This window comes from Bison bison, unplaced genomic scaffold (assembly GCF_000754665.1).
Source record: "Bison bison bison isolate TAMUID 2011002044 unplaced genomic scaffold, Bison_UMD1.0 scf7180017864376, whole genome shotgun sequence".
NCBI lineage: Eukaryota > Metazoa > Chordata > Mammalia > Artiodactyla > Bovidae > Bison > Bison bison.
Genome location: NW_011494948.1, coordinates 13,441,320 through 13,458,731, shown reverse-complemented (window position 1 = coordinate 13,458,731; position 17,412 = coordinate 13,441,320). Strand labels below are relative to the sequence as shown.

The window sequence follows — 17,412 nt, the reverse complement described above, 5'->3', positions numbered from 1 at the left end:
CTCTTCTTCAGCCAGTAATCTGTTGATGGAGACTTGGTTTGCTTCCATATCTTAACTATTATAAATAGTGCTGCTATGAACATTGAGGTGCATGTGTTTTTTCAAATTAGAGTTTTTGTTTTTTCTGCATATATATCCAGGAATGGAGTTGCTGGGTCAAATGGTAGTTTTGCTTTTAGATTTGTAAGGAATCTCCATATGTTTTCTATAGTCGCTGCACCAGTTTACAGTCCCCTGTGTAGGAGAGTTCCCTTGTGTCCACATCCTCTCCAGCATTTATTATTTGTAGATTTTTTTATGGTAGCCATTCTAACCATTGTGAGGTTGATATTGTGGTGTTGATTTGCATTTCTCTAATAATTAGCAATGTTGAGCATCTTTTCGTGTGTCTGTTGACTATCTGTATGTCTTCTTTGGAGAAATGTCTTCTTTACTTAATGAATGATAGATTGGTTATAGGATTCAAGATCAAGACTAAATTTTTCCTTGAGACTTTGATAATACGCCGTCATTACTTTCTGCCTTCTTTTTGAAACATTTGCTGTCAGTCTAATTGTCATTCCTTTGTAGGTAATTTTTGATCTCTGGTTGCTTTTAAGACTTCCATTTATTTATTTTTTAAAAGAGTTTTCTATCTATCTATTTATTTATTTATGGCTGTGTTTGGTCTTTGTTGCTTTGTTGGCTTTCTCCAGTTGGAGTGAACAGGGGCTACTCTTTGTTGTGTAGCACAGGCCGTAGGGCACGTGGGTTTCAGTGGCTGTAGCACATTGTCTCAGCAGTTGTGGCTCACGGGCTCTAGAGGGTGGGCTTAGTAGATGTGGCACACAGGCTTAGTTACCTCACGACATGTGGGATCTTCCTGGACCAGGGATCAAACCAATGTCCCCTGCATTGGAAGGCAGATTGTTAACCGCTGAACCACTAGGGAAGCCCTGGAATGTTTTATAAATAACAGAAACTACATCATCATTAGTAGGTTATTGAAAATGTTAAAAGGTGGCATTATGATGAATTAAAAGAAAACTTTACAATACCCATTGGTTTCTTATATAGTAACACTTTGGACATGTATAAATAATCTTTCAGAATCAAACATGTTGAAAGAAGAGGAGCTCCTGGAATATCCTCTGAAATGCAGCCATGAGTTCCTTCAATTTTATTTCCTGTTATGCTGCTTCACTAGATATATGCTATGCCCTGGCACACCAAATGTGCACCTTATTCTCCTAGTACTTGGCTTCTTCATGTTCCCTACTCTGGACCAGGTGCCTTTCTGCCTTCTTGCATTCTGTGTGTACTTGTATTATAATACTGTAACAATATGTCATAATGCTTTTCTTATCAATAGTCTCTCCTATACTGATTTCTTGAAGGCAGGTCTCCATTTTAAATTTTTTCCCCATTGTTAGTACTGCAGTGACATAATTATTAAATGGTATGTTGAAGAATAAATACATAGCAGTTGATGTTGTAGATGCTGGGTTAAAATACGCTAAGTACTATAACTTTTTGGCTGGTTTATTTGGTAAGTGCATTGTCTATGTACTTAAACATGAAACATGGCTATATATAATACTAGGGAATTGTGGATTGTCCCTTTTGGGGAAACTTTGTGTGAGTTGTCTTTTTAGAAGAGCCTATTGTACAGATTCTCCATCACTGTCATGTGTATTACTTTATAGTTAATAATTGAATAATTATCTTTTCCTATTAGCATTTATATTATTTTTTATTTTCTTCTGTTGAGAACTTCAAGAAAGCTCTAAATATTAGAATGTACAAGCATAATTAAAGAGTAATTAATTTTTCTATTCCTTTAGTTACACCTAAGCAACATATCCAGGAAAATAATTGCAGAAGAGCAAGTGATACACTGGAAACTAAATCTGATCCACCCAACAGGTAAAACGGATTTGATTTTCGTATTGATTATTTTTCCTCTTCATTAATTTTAGTTCCATCTTCAGTCAGTTTTCAAGCTTCTCTAGTATGGGATAGCTTATAACTTTTTTCTCTTAATCAGATGGTGTTTTTCCACTGTGGATCCCCCTTTTCTGGAAAGATTCAACATTTCTGATGCATGGGCATTTTTTCCTCTTCATTCTTATCTAAATGTTAAGACTCAGGGGGATTACCTAATTTTTGAAGAGAAAGATATATATGAGAATTATCTAATACAAGTTTGGGAATTTTTGCATTTTTGTGTCTGTGAACTTTGAAATCACTTGTTGACTGTTGACTAAATCCAAGTGTTTAGGGACTTCTGAAATTACCTAGATGGTGGTTTTCAGTCTGTGTTCTGCAGCTCCCTCTGATGCTGTGGATGAGTCAGACTTAGTCTGTGGCTGTTCCATCCTTTGCCATTTCAACCTGAGCAGCTTACTTTTATCTATATTGTATATTGGGGTTTTATATGCCATTTGATAAAAAGAGTTCTATGCTTAAAAAATTTTTTGGAGTGAAGACTTCTGATTCAATCTAATCCCCAAGTTTAGCATGATTAAGCTGAACCTAGTTAGTTTATTGTAACTAACTAGTAGTAGTCTTATTTTATTTATTGCCTTTTTTTCTGTATTATTCTATTTTGGCCCTTAAATAAACTGACGTCAGATTATAAAAGCAAAAATCTCTAAATGTGTATATGTTTCTCCTTCAATAAACATTATTAACTAGCAGTCAAACACAGACATGCTAGACAGATTCCTTTTTATTATTTTTTAGATTACCATTTGATTTAAATAGGTGTCTTTTAGTTCACTTTCCCCATGTTAATGAGGCACAGGTACGGAAACAAAATACTTAGAATAATTCTAAAACTAAGATTCTAAATTTTAAGTGACTTCAAGCCTCCTGCATTTTGTATGCTCTTCAGTTCAGTTCAGTCGCTCAGTCGTGTCTGACTCTTTGCGACCCCATGAATTGCAGCATGCCAGGCCTCCCTGTCCATCACCATCTCCTGGAGTTCACTCAAACTCACGTCCATTGAGTTGGTGATGCCATCCAGCCATCTCATCCTCTGTCATCCCCTTTTCCTCCTGCGCCCAATCCCTCCCACCATCAGAGTCTTTTCCAGTGAGTCAACTCTTTTCATGAGGTGGCCAAGAGTTTCAGCTTTAGCATCATTTCTTCCAAAGAACACCCAGGGCTTATCTCCTTTAAAATGGACTGGTTGGATCTCCTTGCAGTTCAAGGGATTCTCAAGAGTCTTCTCCAACACCATAGTTCGAAAGCATCAATTCTTCGGCACTCAGCTTTCTTCACAGTCCAACTCTCGCATCCATACATGACCACTGGAAAAACCATAGCCTTGACTAGACAGACCTTTGTTGGCAAAGTAATGGCTCTGCTTTTCAATATGCTATCTAGGTTGGTCATAACTTTTCACCAAGGAGTAAGCGTCTTTTAATTTCATGGCTGCAGTCACCATCTGCAGTGATTTTTGAGCCCAAAAAATAAAGTCTGACACTGTTTCCACTGTTTCCCCATCTATTTCCCATGAAGTGATAGGACCAGATGCCATGATATTCATTTTCTGAATGTTGAGCTTTAAGCCAACTTTTTCACTCTCCTCTTTTACTTTCATCAAGAGGCCTTTTAGTTCCTCTTCACTTTCTGCCATAAGGGTGGTGTCATCTGCATATCTGAGGTTATTGATATTTCTCCCGGCAATCTTGATTCCAGCTTGTGCTTCTTCCAGCCCAGTGTTTCTCATGATGTATTCTGCATATAAGTTAAATAAGCAGGGTGACAATACACAGCCTTGACGTACTCCTTTTCCTATTTGGAACCAGTCCGTTGTTCCATGTCCAGTTCCATGTTGCTTCCTGACCTGCATATAGGTTTCTCAAGAGGTAGGTCAGGTGGTCTGGTATGCCCATCTCTTTCAGAATTTTCCACAGTTTATTGTGATCCACACAGTCAAAGGCTTTGGCATAGTCAATAAAGCAGAAATAGATGTTTTTCTGGAACTCTTTTGCTTTTTCCATGATCCAGCGGATGTTGGCAATTTGATCTCTGGTTTCTCTGCCTTTTCTAAAACCAGCTTGAATATCTGGAAGTTCTTGGTTCACCTATTGCTGAAGCCTGGCTTGGAGAATTTTGAGCATTACTTTACTAGCGTGGGAAATGAGTGCAATTGTGCGGTAGTTTGAGCATTCTTTGGCATTGCCTTTCTTTGGGGTTGGAATGAAAACTGACCTTTTCCAGTCCTGTGGCCACTGCTCTTAGTAAGTTATAATAAACTAAAACACCATTGAGTTCAGTTCAGTCGTGCCGTCGTGTCTGACTCTTTGTGACCCCATGGACTGCAGCATGCCAGGTTTCCCTGTCCATCACCAACGCCCGGAACTTGCTCAAACTCGTGTCCATCGAATTGGTGATGCCATCCAGCCATCTCATCCTCTGTCGTCCCCTTCTCCTCCTGCCTTCAATCTTTCCAAGCATCAGGGTCTTTTCAGTTCTTTGCATCAGGTGGCCAAAGTACTGGAGTTTCAGCTTCCGCATCAGTCCTTCCAGTGAATATTCAGGACTGATTTCCTTTAGGATTGACTGGTTTGATCTCCTTGCCATGCAAGGGACTCTCAAGAGTCTTCTCCACCACCACAGATCAAAAAACACCATAACCAGAGTCAAAACTTAAATGCGAAATTATGCTATTGGCAGTTTGCTCTGCAGTAATTTTCTGTTCATAGACGGTCTGGACTACTTGTGAAAGAATTTTATTTTTGTTTTTAGATATGGATGTGATGTTGATTTTCTAAGTACCTAAAGAAATATAATGAAATATTCAGTGAGGACCTGGTATTGAAGAAACTAAAGTTATTGGGCTTGCTAATTTTACCCTCTTATCACAGTTGTTCTTAAAGCATGCCTCTTAGAGGGAAATAGTTGGTGCTCCCAGTCTCAGTTATTTTTTCATGTCTTTTCTTGAGAGAACAAATTAATTTTGATTAACATCTCTTGCTGGACTAAAAATTAATGGAGTTAGTAGATTAATTCACAAATCTGATTTTATTTTTGAACAACATGAACCTTAAGATTCTTTCTTGAGGTAGAATTTTGTACTAAGATATACTATCAGAATTCTACAGGAGCCAGACACTTAGCCCTTAAAAATTTAATTCAAATAGAATTCTCTTAAAATTGGAAAAATTTGTTTTAAATAATTTCAGTTCCTCATTTATCCTCTTTCAAGCTCCTGGAGCTTTTAACTGTCTTTTGATGCTTAATTTTACTTATAGGTTGGGATATTAAAAGAAGGTAGAGGAAGGCTTTTGGTGATGAAGGATAAATGCTTAATGGGAAATGAAAATTTATTACTGCTTAATAGAAGAGTAGAAGAGAGGTGAAGAGTTGAATTACTGAGATGTAGAAGTAAAATTTCTTCTCAGAATTGTTTATTAAAAAAGTATTTTGTAATACAATGTTTCATGTGTAATGTGGGTAGATTGCACTTAAAGAAATACCCCTTTTTGGCATATAGTACAGCTGTTACACTAAATATTTATAGAGGCATCATCTTACATCAGTGTTACTGTAGTTAATTGGGAAATTCATATGTGAAAATGGTTAAGCTATTCAGTTAAAAAACATGAAATGAATGTAGTTTTTAGAGTAAGTGTGTTGTTTGACTTTTTACAAGTACTAAAATATAAGGAGTCTTCTCCATAAATCTCCTGGCTTGGTTTTGATCAGAGTGATGGAGGCTTCACTATACCTACAATCAATTCAATTGGTGATGCCTTTGCTGCACACTGTGCATAGTACCTTTCTTTGCAGTGGTTTCTGGAAAGGAGGGTTCCATGATATTTCTAGTGGTGGTGATGCAGTTCTTCTAGACCTTTACACTCTAGAGTTTCTCCTTTATTGCATTTCAAAGATAGGGCAGTGTGATATTGCATGCATTCCAAATAAACATCCTTAGACTTAGAAATTGAATTCTAATCTCATTTTATTATTTCCTTCTTCTTTAATTATTTCTGTGTTAGTTGTAGACATATTGTAATAACAACAACAAATGAAAAATTTAAAAAACTAGCTAAAATTTCTAACAAATCACTTTTCAGATTCTTTCCCAAGTACTTTTTAGACTTTACTTATAATTTTAGTTCTAATCAAAGCATGAATATAGTTTTGTATTCTAAAATACAAAATTTTCTCAGCATTATCATAGCATAAATACATTTTTTTAAGTTTGTGTATGTGTTTAACATTATATAACCACTTAAAATAGCTGTGTAATATTTTATTTTTAGACTTTAGGTTTTCCTTAAAATTTTACTATAGAAAGCATGTCTTTTTTCTTTTGGAAATGTTTTTAGGGTAAATTTCCACAATAGGATCAGTACCCTTTTTATCTGGATTTCTTGGGCCTCAGTTTTGGCATGGCAAGTGGGTAGAGAGTAAGGACTGAGCCAGGGCTCGCTCAATTCAGTTTAAAGTTGAATCAAGATATTAGCAAGACTAACAGCATGTTGCCACTTCCGAAATGAGAGAGAAGAGGTATAGAATGTGGTTTCATTTTTCTCTCTTATGAGACTCTGCAAGAATGATTCAAGTAGAAAAATTTGGTGGCATCTATTAGAACCTCATCTTCAAGTGGCATTTATTCATTGATCAATCCATCCATTAATCAGTTACATATATGTGTGGTACTACCAAGTGCCAGGCACTGTTAGGACTTGGGAATAGCCTTTGGTAAGACATAGTCTTCGTCCTTAAGGAGCTCACTAGTCTTTTGGTGGCATCTTAGTGGTGTTTGTCCATACCTTGCTGGCCCTGCTTTAAAGGGCTTTCTGATCATTTTCATGTCAAGTTTGGTGAAGAATTTGGATGAAGTCACGCTAAATAGTAATTATTCATCTTTTGCTCTAGATATCTAGATCATATCCTGTCAAGACAAAGTTGAGGCTTGAGCAATTTCAGTGATTTTTGAATTATGTTTGGAAGGTAGATTTCAAGAAGAGCACATTTGAAAAAGTTTGAAAAGAATATTTGCTATTATGTAAAATATTTGCAAAGCTGTTTGTACTTTCCTATGAACAGAAAGGAAAAAATCGGTATGCTTGATGTTGAAAGTGGTAATCCTACCTTTCACTTTACCTGTGAGGCTTTTGGTCAGTGAGCAGACCCAATCCGTGATTGAATTTGAAAGCACTTTCAAGATGAAGATAAATGATTAAAGTTATCATTACTTTGAAGGCTTAAAAAATATTTAATACCCTCTTTTGTAATTATAGTGAAAAGATGTGTAAGGTTTTCATGTTTACCAAAAGGGGCAAGAGAATCTAAGAGATTAAGGAACACTATGTGTAGAATGCGTGCTTGAATGCTTAGTCGCTTCAGTCGTGTCCGACTCTGCAACCCTATGAGCCATGACCTGTCAGGTTCCTCCGTCCATGGGATTCTCCAGGCAAGAATACAGGAGTGGTTTGCCACTTCCTTCTCCAAATCTGACCTGAGACAAGCCAAAACGTGTAGAATAGGACTTCCCAAGTGGCTCGGTGGTAAAGAACTCACCTGCCAATGCAGGAGACAAGAGATGCTGGTTCGATCCCTGGGTTGGTAAGATCCCCTGGAGGAGGGCATGGCAACCCACTCCAGTATTCTTGCCTGGAGAATCCCGTGGATAGAGGAGCCTGGCGGGCTACAGTCCACGGGGTCACAGAGTTGGATCCAGTTGAAGTAACTTAGCATGCGCACAGTGTAGAATGTCACAAATTAAAGTTTTATGACTTTACTATAATATATTGGCCATAAAAAATTCAGCGTAAGAGAAATTGCTTTTGGACCTGAAATATCCAAAGAAGCTTACAGTTGCTGCTACAATGCTTCTGTTATCTGAAGCCTGAAAGAAAGTGAAAGTGAAGTCGCTCAGTCGTGTCTGATTCTTTGCGACCCCATGAACTGTAGCCTATTAGGCTGCTCAGTCCATGGAATTTTCCAGGCAAGAGTATTGGAGTGGGTTGCCATTTCCTTCTCCACGGAATCTTCTGGCAATAATGTGATTATTATTAGTTAACTGAATTTGTTTTTACCCTGTACTCAAGTTTCTGAGTGTTCATCAAGTCATCTAACCTGTGTAAAAAATGCTGTTGACTTAAAATACCTAGTGGGTAAGGAAAATATTCAAATTTGGGAGGCTGATACACAAATTGGGCTGAAGTACTGCTCTAATTGTCACTATACCTCCCTAGAATAATACACTGCCTTTTGATGACCGGGACGAATTGAGAGAAATCGTAACGGACAGATACGGGGCAGACAGTTTCTTTACAATATTTAGATATATCAAGTGAATGGAATTCTTTCTTATTCATAACTTGGATTTAATAATATTTTTCCTTTTAGCCCTGCTTCTTTCCCGTTACAGCCAGTTCCACCATTAGGTGGAGACATTGTTACATTACTTGAAAAGGTACGTTTTAAAACAATTTAAAATTAATTCTGACCATAATTATTTATGATAAAATATTCTTTACTTTTGTTGATATCTCAAATTAAATTTGTTTTCACACTTCCCTGTTTGTGAACATTATGTACCACTCCTATTTATACATTTTTTACTACTTCTAAATGGGAATATTGGAATTTTTAAATTGTGTCAGTGAACATAGTTTTTATAGTAATGTTAACAACTTTTTATAGGTTCATGATAACTCTAGAACCTCTAATAAAGATCAGGTACCATTATTAAGTTTTTAACATTATACATCTATCTTTTTCAGGACACAAAGTTGGTAACTCTTAGAGAGAAAAATGAAACAGTTCCTAAGAAAACACCAGAATTTAATGTAGAAGACTCTTCATCATCAAATAGTGTAAAGAATACAGATAGTAGTGCGTGTGGAGGGTCTCTGCCAGCTAAAAAAAGCAATCCATTCCAGAAGGAGCAAGATCATCTGGTAGAAGAGGTTAGAAAAATATTGTAATAAGTATACTGAAATATATTATTTTCTTGATGGTTTGGGGTTATAAGTGAAGTATAGTTAATTATTGATTAACTAGGGTATTTTTGGAAAGGAGGTCACAGATAATAAAAAAAGCAAAGTTTATCCTCCCCTAAAGTAGGAAAGATATAATGAAGTAAACTTACTTAAGATTACATCCATGGTTTAGAACCCATGTCCCATTCTATAACTATCCAAGAGTGTAAAAATAATACATGTATAATATTTTTTGAATTAATCATTATATAAATTGTTGGATAGATAACACCCAATCATTATACTTTATTAAAATACTCTGTTATCTATTTCTTAGCTGAGCTTCCTCTGTTTTTGAATTTTAGAACAAAGGCTATATAATATATATTATCACTAAGCAAAAGTTTTGTCCTGCTTTTTAAATATTTCAGAAGTGAATAAATGCATGATTGTTTATGATCTTGGTTTTCTTAACCAGCTCTGTTCCTAATACTTTTCTACTTTTCACTGGTAAGTGACCGTATACTACTACTAATGCTGAGTATTAGAACTCAGTTTACATAAATTAAATGGCTAGGCTATTCTTTAATGTTATTTTTATTACATATTTCCCATTGTTTGAATTTGGATAAACAGCCAGAAAGTATATCAGCTGTTTTACATTCCTGAGCAACTGAAAGAAAATTTTGGTTTAGTGCATATTGATTCATTCATTGTTTCGTGGTCTCTTAAGTATTTTTAAATCTCTAAAATTTTTTGTTTCTCTGTATTAGCTGATTGACTCTGTACTAAAGAAAAGATGGTTAGTCATTCTTTTTTTCTTTCCTGATATGGGAGGAAAGGCACATTTTTTGGCTAAAAGAATTGATAGTAGCAGTGGTATGAGAAGGGATGGAAGAGGAGAGTCCTAACATCTCATAAAGGTCTGAAAAGTGAAATTAATTCTAATAGTGTTTATGACAGGGCTTCCCTGGTGTCTCAGTGGTAAAGAATCTGCCTCCTGATGCAGGAGACTTGGGTTCAATCTCTGGATTGGGAAGATCCTCTGAAGAAGAAAATGACAACCCACTCCAGTATTCTTGCTCGGGAAATCCCACGGATAGAAGAGCCTGGTGGGCTACAGTCCGTGGGGTTGCAAATGAATCAGACACAACTTAGTGACTAAACAACAACAATAGTGGTGTTTATGACAAGGAATATTTAGTGTTAGAATTCTGAGAAGCCATCTCTTTTCATGGAGGAGGGTGAACTGGAGTCAGTTTGATTATGGTTGTAGGCAGTTTCTTTTTTAGGAATCTCAGGGCACAGAGATTTTAATTTACTTATTTTTGTTTCCTGGTTTTATTAAAATTTAGTATAGAATGTTATTTTCATATCGTATGCTTTTCTCTATTTTAAAAATATATTCCTATGTTTTGTTCACTAATTTATGAGAAAGAAGTATGTTGTCACCATAATGTACTCTATTAATAGAGGTGCTACTGTTCAGTGGACTTTAAGAAGAACCTGTATGCTTTAGAACTGGTCATTTTAGCAGATATGGAATTGTGAAGCTCATAAGTGTGGCATATAGCTCAGATCACTGTAGTCAGAACTATCTATGTCTAAATCTTTCCAGGTATAAAGATTTATCTTTTTCTCTATGTAACAGGATATTCATTTAAGATAAGAAGGGAGGAAATGGGTTTGGGCTTTGATTTCACCTTATAGGATTGTGCCTCTATAGTCTGTATGAAGTGTCTGGGAGCTACATTATTGAGCTTATTTTTGTGCATGTTGCTGTTATTATGGCTTTTGTTGTAGTCTACCAGTGGGCTTTATATTTTTGATTTTCTTTTCTGTTTTAGGTCGCAAGGGCAGTTTTATCTAATTCACCACAGCTCTCTGAAGAAAAAGAAGTAAAATTAGAGGAACTAATTGACTCTCTAATTTCTAACCCATTCTTAACAAGGAGTCAAATTCCCCGAACTCCAGAAAACTTGAGTAAGTTAATAATGCTTTTGGTCACTTTTCTTTCTTAGACATACTACTGTTAGAACCATGGTCTGACAGATCTTCTGAAATTCATTTTAAAATTGTTTTCTGTATCTTTCAGTTTAGTGGCATTGGCTCTATTTGTTTTGATGTGGGGGACTTTTACTGAAATACTGTGAGCACTGTCACTCATATGGCAGTCCTTCAGCAGTATTATTTTGCCCTGATGACTATACAGTTTTGTGTTTGTTGTTTTACTTGGCTTTTTCCTGGAAAATATTTTAGTTGATTACTTAATAAAATCCTCTGCCTCCACATCTGATTTGTGATCAACATTTATAGAGTTGTTGTTTAGTTGCTAAGTGGTGTCTGACTCTTTTGTGTGACCCCATGGACTGTTGCCTGCTAGGCTCCTCTGTCTATGGGATCTCCCAGGCAAGGATACTGTAGTAGGTTGCCATTTCCTTCTCCAGGAGATCTCCTTGACCTGGGATCAAACCCATGTCTCCTGCATTGGCAGGAAGATTCTTTACCACTGAGCCACCTGGGAAGCCCACTTATAGAGTATGGAGGTCATATTCTTCTAGTCAACAGCCAGCAGCATCAGCCAAAAACTGTGTGTACAGAGATCTCATCTATTGCTCCCAAGCTTGTCAGATTCTCCAGTAGTTTCTCCTTACAACCTGTATCACATAGGCAAAGTTCTGATATTCTTGTCCTCATGTAGGCACATCATCCTGGGTGAGTGAGTAAGTGTAATTTCCATTATACTACTAGAAATGACATATTGAAAGTTAAATGGATTCAGTTCAGGTTGAACCTAGCCACTGTATAGGTTGGTGTTTGGCAAACTACATCTTGTGAACCACATCCGCCCACTGTATGTTTTTATAAATAAAGTTGTTTTGAACACAACCTTGTTCATTTGTAGGGCTTCCCTGGTGGCTCAGAGGTTAACGCGTCTGCCTGCAATGCGGGAGACCTGGGTTGGGAAGATCCCTTGGAGAAGGAAATGGCAACCCACTCCAGTATTCTTGCCTGGAGAATCCCATGGACTACATGGGATTCTGTAGCCTGGTGGGCTACAGTCCATGGGGTTGCAAAAAGTCAGACATGACTGAACGGCTTCACTTTCTTTCTTTGTTCATTTGTCAGCATATCTTTTATGGCTGCTTTCGCACAACAGTGACAGAACTGAACAGTTGCCACAGACAAGATGGTGTGCAAAACCTGATGTATTACTATTTGGCCCTTTATAGAAAAAGTTTGCTGAACCCTGGCCTAGATGGACAAGAAAATATCTTTTAAACACATGTAATTTGTATGTGCTGTGTAAAAGTATATGCATATTTCAGGAACAGCTTTTGTTTGTTGTGTGATCATTTGGAGATGTGGTTCTTTGATGTTGTTGGACTTTGGTATATTGTGGAGCCTTGTCATTCAGCTGGCATACCTATGAACATATACTGAGTCAGCAGCTTTATCTTGAGCACGAGAAATGAAATGTTTAATTGCATGTTCTGTTTGGGAATTTATTAGCAACTTGTGTTATTTCCCTCTTCATTTAATTAGTAAGTGAAATTCGGAGCTCATGGAGAAAAGCTGTTGATACAGAAGATAACAGAAGTACAGAACCAATTCAAGTGGATACTGAACGTAGAGAAGAATTGCCAGAATCCTTACCTGTGGTGCACAATCAAAAAGAGTTTAGCATGGCCAGTTTCTTGTCAGCAGCCACTGTGTCCAATTCTAGTCATTCTCATCTGCCTGAAGAGAAAGTTGTTTCAGATTGCCTCGAGTGTGTGCCTCAGAAACCCGTGGTGACCACTTGCATAGGTGAACCAACAACACAAAATCCATCAGATTTGTTAAATAAGGACATAATTTGTATGCAAGATTTGGACTGTACAACTTTACAGAACAAACTTTTAGAAACTTGCCAAATAGAGACATTTTCCCCTGCTGTAGGCAATAGAAGAAATGTGTTAGGTAGCAGTGAAGAAGATAATATTAAAATATCAGACCAATCAAAAGCTTCTTACAAAGACTTTTCCATGTATAACAGTATGTTATGGAACTGTTTTCAGGTATCAAGTGAAATTAGTTCCAGTTTTAAAGATGGTGATTTTGGCATATTACATGAAACTCTTCCAGAAGTTGGTCACATAAGTCTTATTAGCCCCAGTAGTACAGAGGCCACTTTTAACCTGGAACCAAATAGTCCTATGCACAGTGGCATTTTCACAGAAGATGTTGTGGGAGAAAAACAGACTACTCCAGAATCAGACTTCAATTTACAGGCTACTTGCAGTGGATATGAGGCTCTGAAGAAATCTCCATCCAAGCAAAGGGAAGAAATTTACCTCTCTAATCCTGAAATACTTGAAAGACACAAACCAGAATTGAGCCTTGCTCCACAAAAGATGCAGACTGATGATATGCTTAATTTTTTGGGCATTCATGATTTGCATATTGACTATACAAAACCATCTTCACGCATGTCCCTTGGTGAAAGAAAACGGTCTCTTTCACCACTAATTAAGTTTTCTCCAGTGGAACAAAGATTGAAGACCACAATACCATGTAGCCTTGGAGAACTTCTATCTAATTTAACAGGTAAGATTTAACTAGACGTGGGCATATTGACCTGTTGAAAGTTTTCTCTCAACTTCTCGTAAAAATAGTATTCAGTGACTGTTACATGATCTTGTTAATGAGACAGAATATATTCCTTATTCCTTCAGTCAGGATGAGAAAAGTGAATCCATCATTTTTATGGGTACTTTCAGAATCTCTTGTGATGAGATGATGTATATAACTTACAACTGGTATGGGACAGGGGTGGAAAACAAAATCAAAATCCTGGAACCTGTTGCTTTTGTAATACAAACTACTGAAAACAGATCTTGTCAAAATCTTCACTAATGGAAGATGGTTCTAAAAACGTTAAGAAATATCTCAAAACTTATAGTATCTATGATTTGCTTTGAAGTAATTTGATGGGGGTGTGGTGACAAGATGGGTCAGTGTACTACTTTCCTAGGGCTGCCATAACAAAGTACCACAAACTTGGTGGCTTAAGACAACAGAAATTTTTTTGTTTCTGGAGGAAACAAGTTTTGGAGGGTAGTACTCAGGCTCACAGTGTTGGCATGACCATGTTCCCTCTGAAATCACAGAGGATGATCCTTGACTTTTCTAGCTTCTGATACTCCCAGGTGTTCTTTAGCTTGTGGCAGCGTAGTTCATCTCTGCCTCCACCTGCACATGGCATTCTCCCCTTGTGTTCTATGTACCTTCCTATAAGGATACTCGTCGTATAGACTGACAGCCCATTGTGCTCCCATCTACTCTTAACTGAATATGTCTGCAGTGACCCTATTTCCAAATAAAGCCATATTCTGAAGTACAGGGGTTAGAACTTTAACAACAGGTACAGAACATGTACTTTAACATGAGGTACAGAAGTTAGAACTTCTTTTGGAAGGGACACAGTTCAACTTGTAACAATTAGTATTAATAATTATTGAAGCTGAATGGCAGATAAGTTTGGCTCATCATAAAGAGTTAAAAACAATTGCTCTTGGAACTGTATTCAATATCTTATAATAACCTATAATGGAAAATAATGGAAAAATTTGTAATATAGTATAAAATATGTATAATGTATATGTTAAAAAATATAAAATCAATATAATATAGGTAGTAAGAAATATATAAATCACTTTGTCCATCTAAATCTAATACAATATTGTAAATCACCTGTACTTCAACAAAACAAACACTGCTCTTAAAGCATGCTAGAACAGATATAGATCTGGTAATACAGATTATAAATCATTCTGATTTGCCCATGATAATTAAACACTGGTGTGTTAAAAAGTATTCTAGGACAGATGTACCTCTGGCAAAGAGGTACCTCAGTGAGAATAACGGTAATTTTATCACATTTACGTATTTGCCTGTGAACTTTTTCTGAAGACTGAAGTTTGCTATTACATGGAATTTGACATACTTTTTCTTTATAATGTTTATCCTTTTTTTTCTCTTTTTAAAATCAATTTTGCAGAAGAAGAAATCTTGAATAAGAGCCTTGATGCAGAAGTATCTCCATCTGACTCAACAAGATGAAGCAGTAGCCCAGTCAGTTTAACTGTGATGCACTTAATTTGAAGCAATGACATAAAATAAAAACTAATTTGCAGTTTAAATACACATGGGAAGTGTAACTGTTTTTCAAAGTCTAAAAAAGTCTTAAATAATGCCTGTTAGCCTTTTCTACTGTTTTTAGGTAAGGAGAATATGTTTGGATTTTCTTGCTTTGTATGGATAGGGGGTTGAACTGTGAAGTATTGGAAAGCAACTGTGAAGTCATTTTGGTTTCTTTCTTGAGATTCTTTATCATTTGAGCTACCCAGGAAGCCAGAGTAATATTGTAAGCATGAAGTAAATGACAAGGTAGTAGGCTAATTTATTATGTCCTAATTCAGTTAATTAACATAAAGATGAGTAGTTTTTGATGTAATTTTATCAAGTGGTTTACTTAATAGCTATTAGATATATGATTTTTCTTTTTAGGGAAATAACTTCTATTAAGTGAGGAGAGTAATGTATAGTAAAAATGACAAAGTTTAAGTTTGGGAAAGCTCTAAAGAGGCTTAATGATTATTCAAGTAGGTTGGTCCTGAAAAATGATGTTTGATAGAATAAAGTGCCTGTGATGATAGTGAAGACTGGGGTAGAAAGAAAAAAGTGGAAGATGACTAGATATTTTTGAGGGACAATAACTATAAATCCATTCAGTGGATTGTATAGCAGTTTTATGTTTAGACTAATTTAGACTTTGAGAATTTAACTCTAGTGTTTTATTTGAACAGAAAAAAATAAATTAGTCTGTATTTTTTGTTGGAGGGGCACTACTTTTGGGGGAGCTAATTTGTATTGCTACTTTCCTCCTCAGAAACCATCAGTTCCCCAACTGCCTATAGAACAGCTTCAAATTAACTTGAAAAAACTGAATTTGGGGTTAAATAACTTGTTCAGTGTTACACAGCTAAGTCGGTGATGAAGCTAGGGTTTAACGCTATTTTCCTTCCTTAATAAACCAACAAGACCTCAGAACTAAAAGGCCAAGGTGTAGGATATGGCTGCAGGAGTGGGCTTTCTGGACTCTAAATGGGAGGCAGATGTGAGGTCTCTTGTATAGTGTCCTGCCTGATTTAGTCAGGCCTCCCAGCCAAGAGAAAGGCTTGTCTTTAGCATTCAGGTGAATACATGCCATTACCCTCTGTGAACCAGGAGGTTAAGTACATGCTGGAAGGGTTATAGCACCTACAGCACCCCTGTGTCTAATGCCAGCTCTTAACCATCGCAGCTTTGTCCATTTGCCAAGAAACTGGCCAGAAGAGGAGAAAAGTTGAAGGAGAGAGTTCTGGAAGTAGATGGGCTTAATAGTTCATCTTTCATGACTCATTTTGGCTTATTTTCTTTTGTGTTGCTTGTTTGATCCAAGTTTGAAGGCCAGGCATGTGTGTGTGGGTGTGTGTGAGAAAAGACATAAGAAAAACACATATAATTACTCTATTAGCAGTGGAAAAGAAAGTGGAAGAGAAAAGCTTCTCCTCAGGTGGCATATTCTTTTATTAGTTAATAGAACAAATAGGGATTCTGCAGGTCTACAAGGAAATTGTTCTTTAGCCTTAAGAAACCCAGTACTGGTAAGCTCAAAATTAATATGTTAAGGAGAAGGTGCAGCTCTCATACTAGCATCTACAAATTGCCAGAGCCATTCCTAGATACTTAATATGTGTGCATGTTAAGTTGCTTCAGTCATATCCAACTCCTGGTGACCCCATGGACTGTAGCCCACCAGGCTTCTCTGTCCATGGGATTCTCCAGGCAGGAATACTGGAGTGGATTGCCATTCCCTCCTCCAGGGGATCTTCCCCACCCAGGGATTGAACCCGAGTCTCTCACGTCTCCTGGATTGGCAAGTGGGTTCTTTACCACTAGCACCACTTGGGAAACCCATATACTTAATAATATGTATTAGATACTTAATAATACAAATTTTATCAATTAATTCTTAAACCTCTGTAAGATAGTGATATTGTACCTATTTTATAGATAATGATACCAAAGCTAGGGACCTTCTTTAAATGACTTGTCTAAGATGGACTCAAGAAATTACCTGGGATACATCTTAAAAAATGTGGATTCTGTAGGTCTAAAATGAGGATTAGAAATTTCCACTTTTAAATATGCTTCCCTGGTAATTGTTAGGCTTAATAAGAAACTTGAGAGTCAGTGCCAGGGGATATAATTTGCCTTTAGTCCTGGGGTTTCTTAAAGAAGCTAGGTACACTATTCACACCATACTGCTTTATAGATCTTAGCTGTTTGATAAGGAAACTGTTTGGCAGAAAGTGAAGAACTAAAGAGCCTCTTGATGAAAGTGAAAGAGGAGAGTGAAAAAGTTGGCTTAAAACTCAACATTCAGAAAACTAAGATC

At 36.7% G+C, this 17,412-nt stretch overlaps 1 protein-coding gene across 3 annotated transcripts in view; it reads left to right on the top strand.

Moving 5' to 3' along the window:
- Nucleotides 1-17,412, top strand: part of HAUS6 (HAUS augmin-like complex, subunit 6) — a 42,128-nt gene that overhangs the window by 24,281 nt on the left and 435 nt on the right. For 2 of the 3 annotated variants that reach the window (XM_010857063.1, XM_010857064.1), the window contains 6 exons: nucleotides 1,824-1,905; nucleotides 8,353-8,419; nucleotides 8,730-8,915; nucleotides 10,775-10,910; nucleotides 12,474-13,517; nucleotides 14,971-16,778. In XM_010857063.1, the coding sequence (XP_010855365.1) occupies nucleotides 1,824-1,905; nucleotides 8,353-8,419; nucleotides 8,730-8,915; nucleotides 10,775-10,910; nucleotides 12,474-13,517; nucleotides 14,971-15,032 (1,577 nt within the window). In that variant the 3' untranslated portion in view covers nucleotides 15,033-16,778. Of the gene's footprint in view, nucleotides 1-1,823; nucleotides 1,906-8,352; nucleotides 8,420-8,729; nucleotides 8,916-10,774; nucleotides 10,911-12,473; nucleotides 13,518-14,970; nucleotides 16,779-17,412 lie in introns of those variants that run through there. The other variant, XR_826803.1, reaches the window with a different exon arrangement.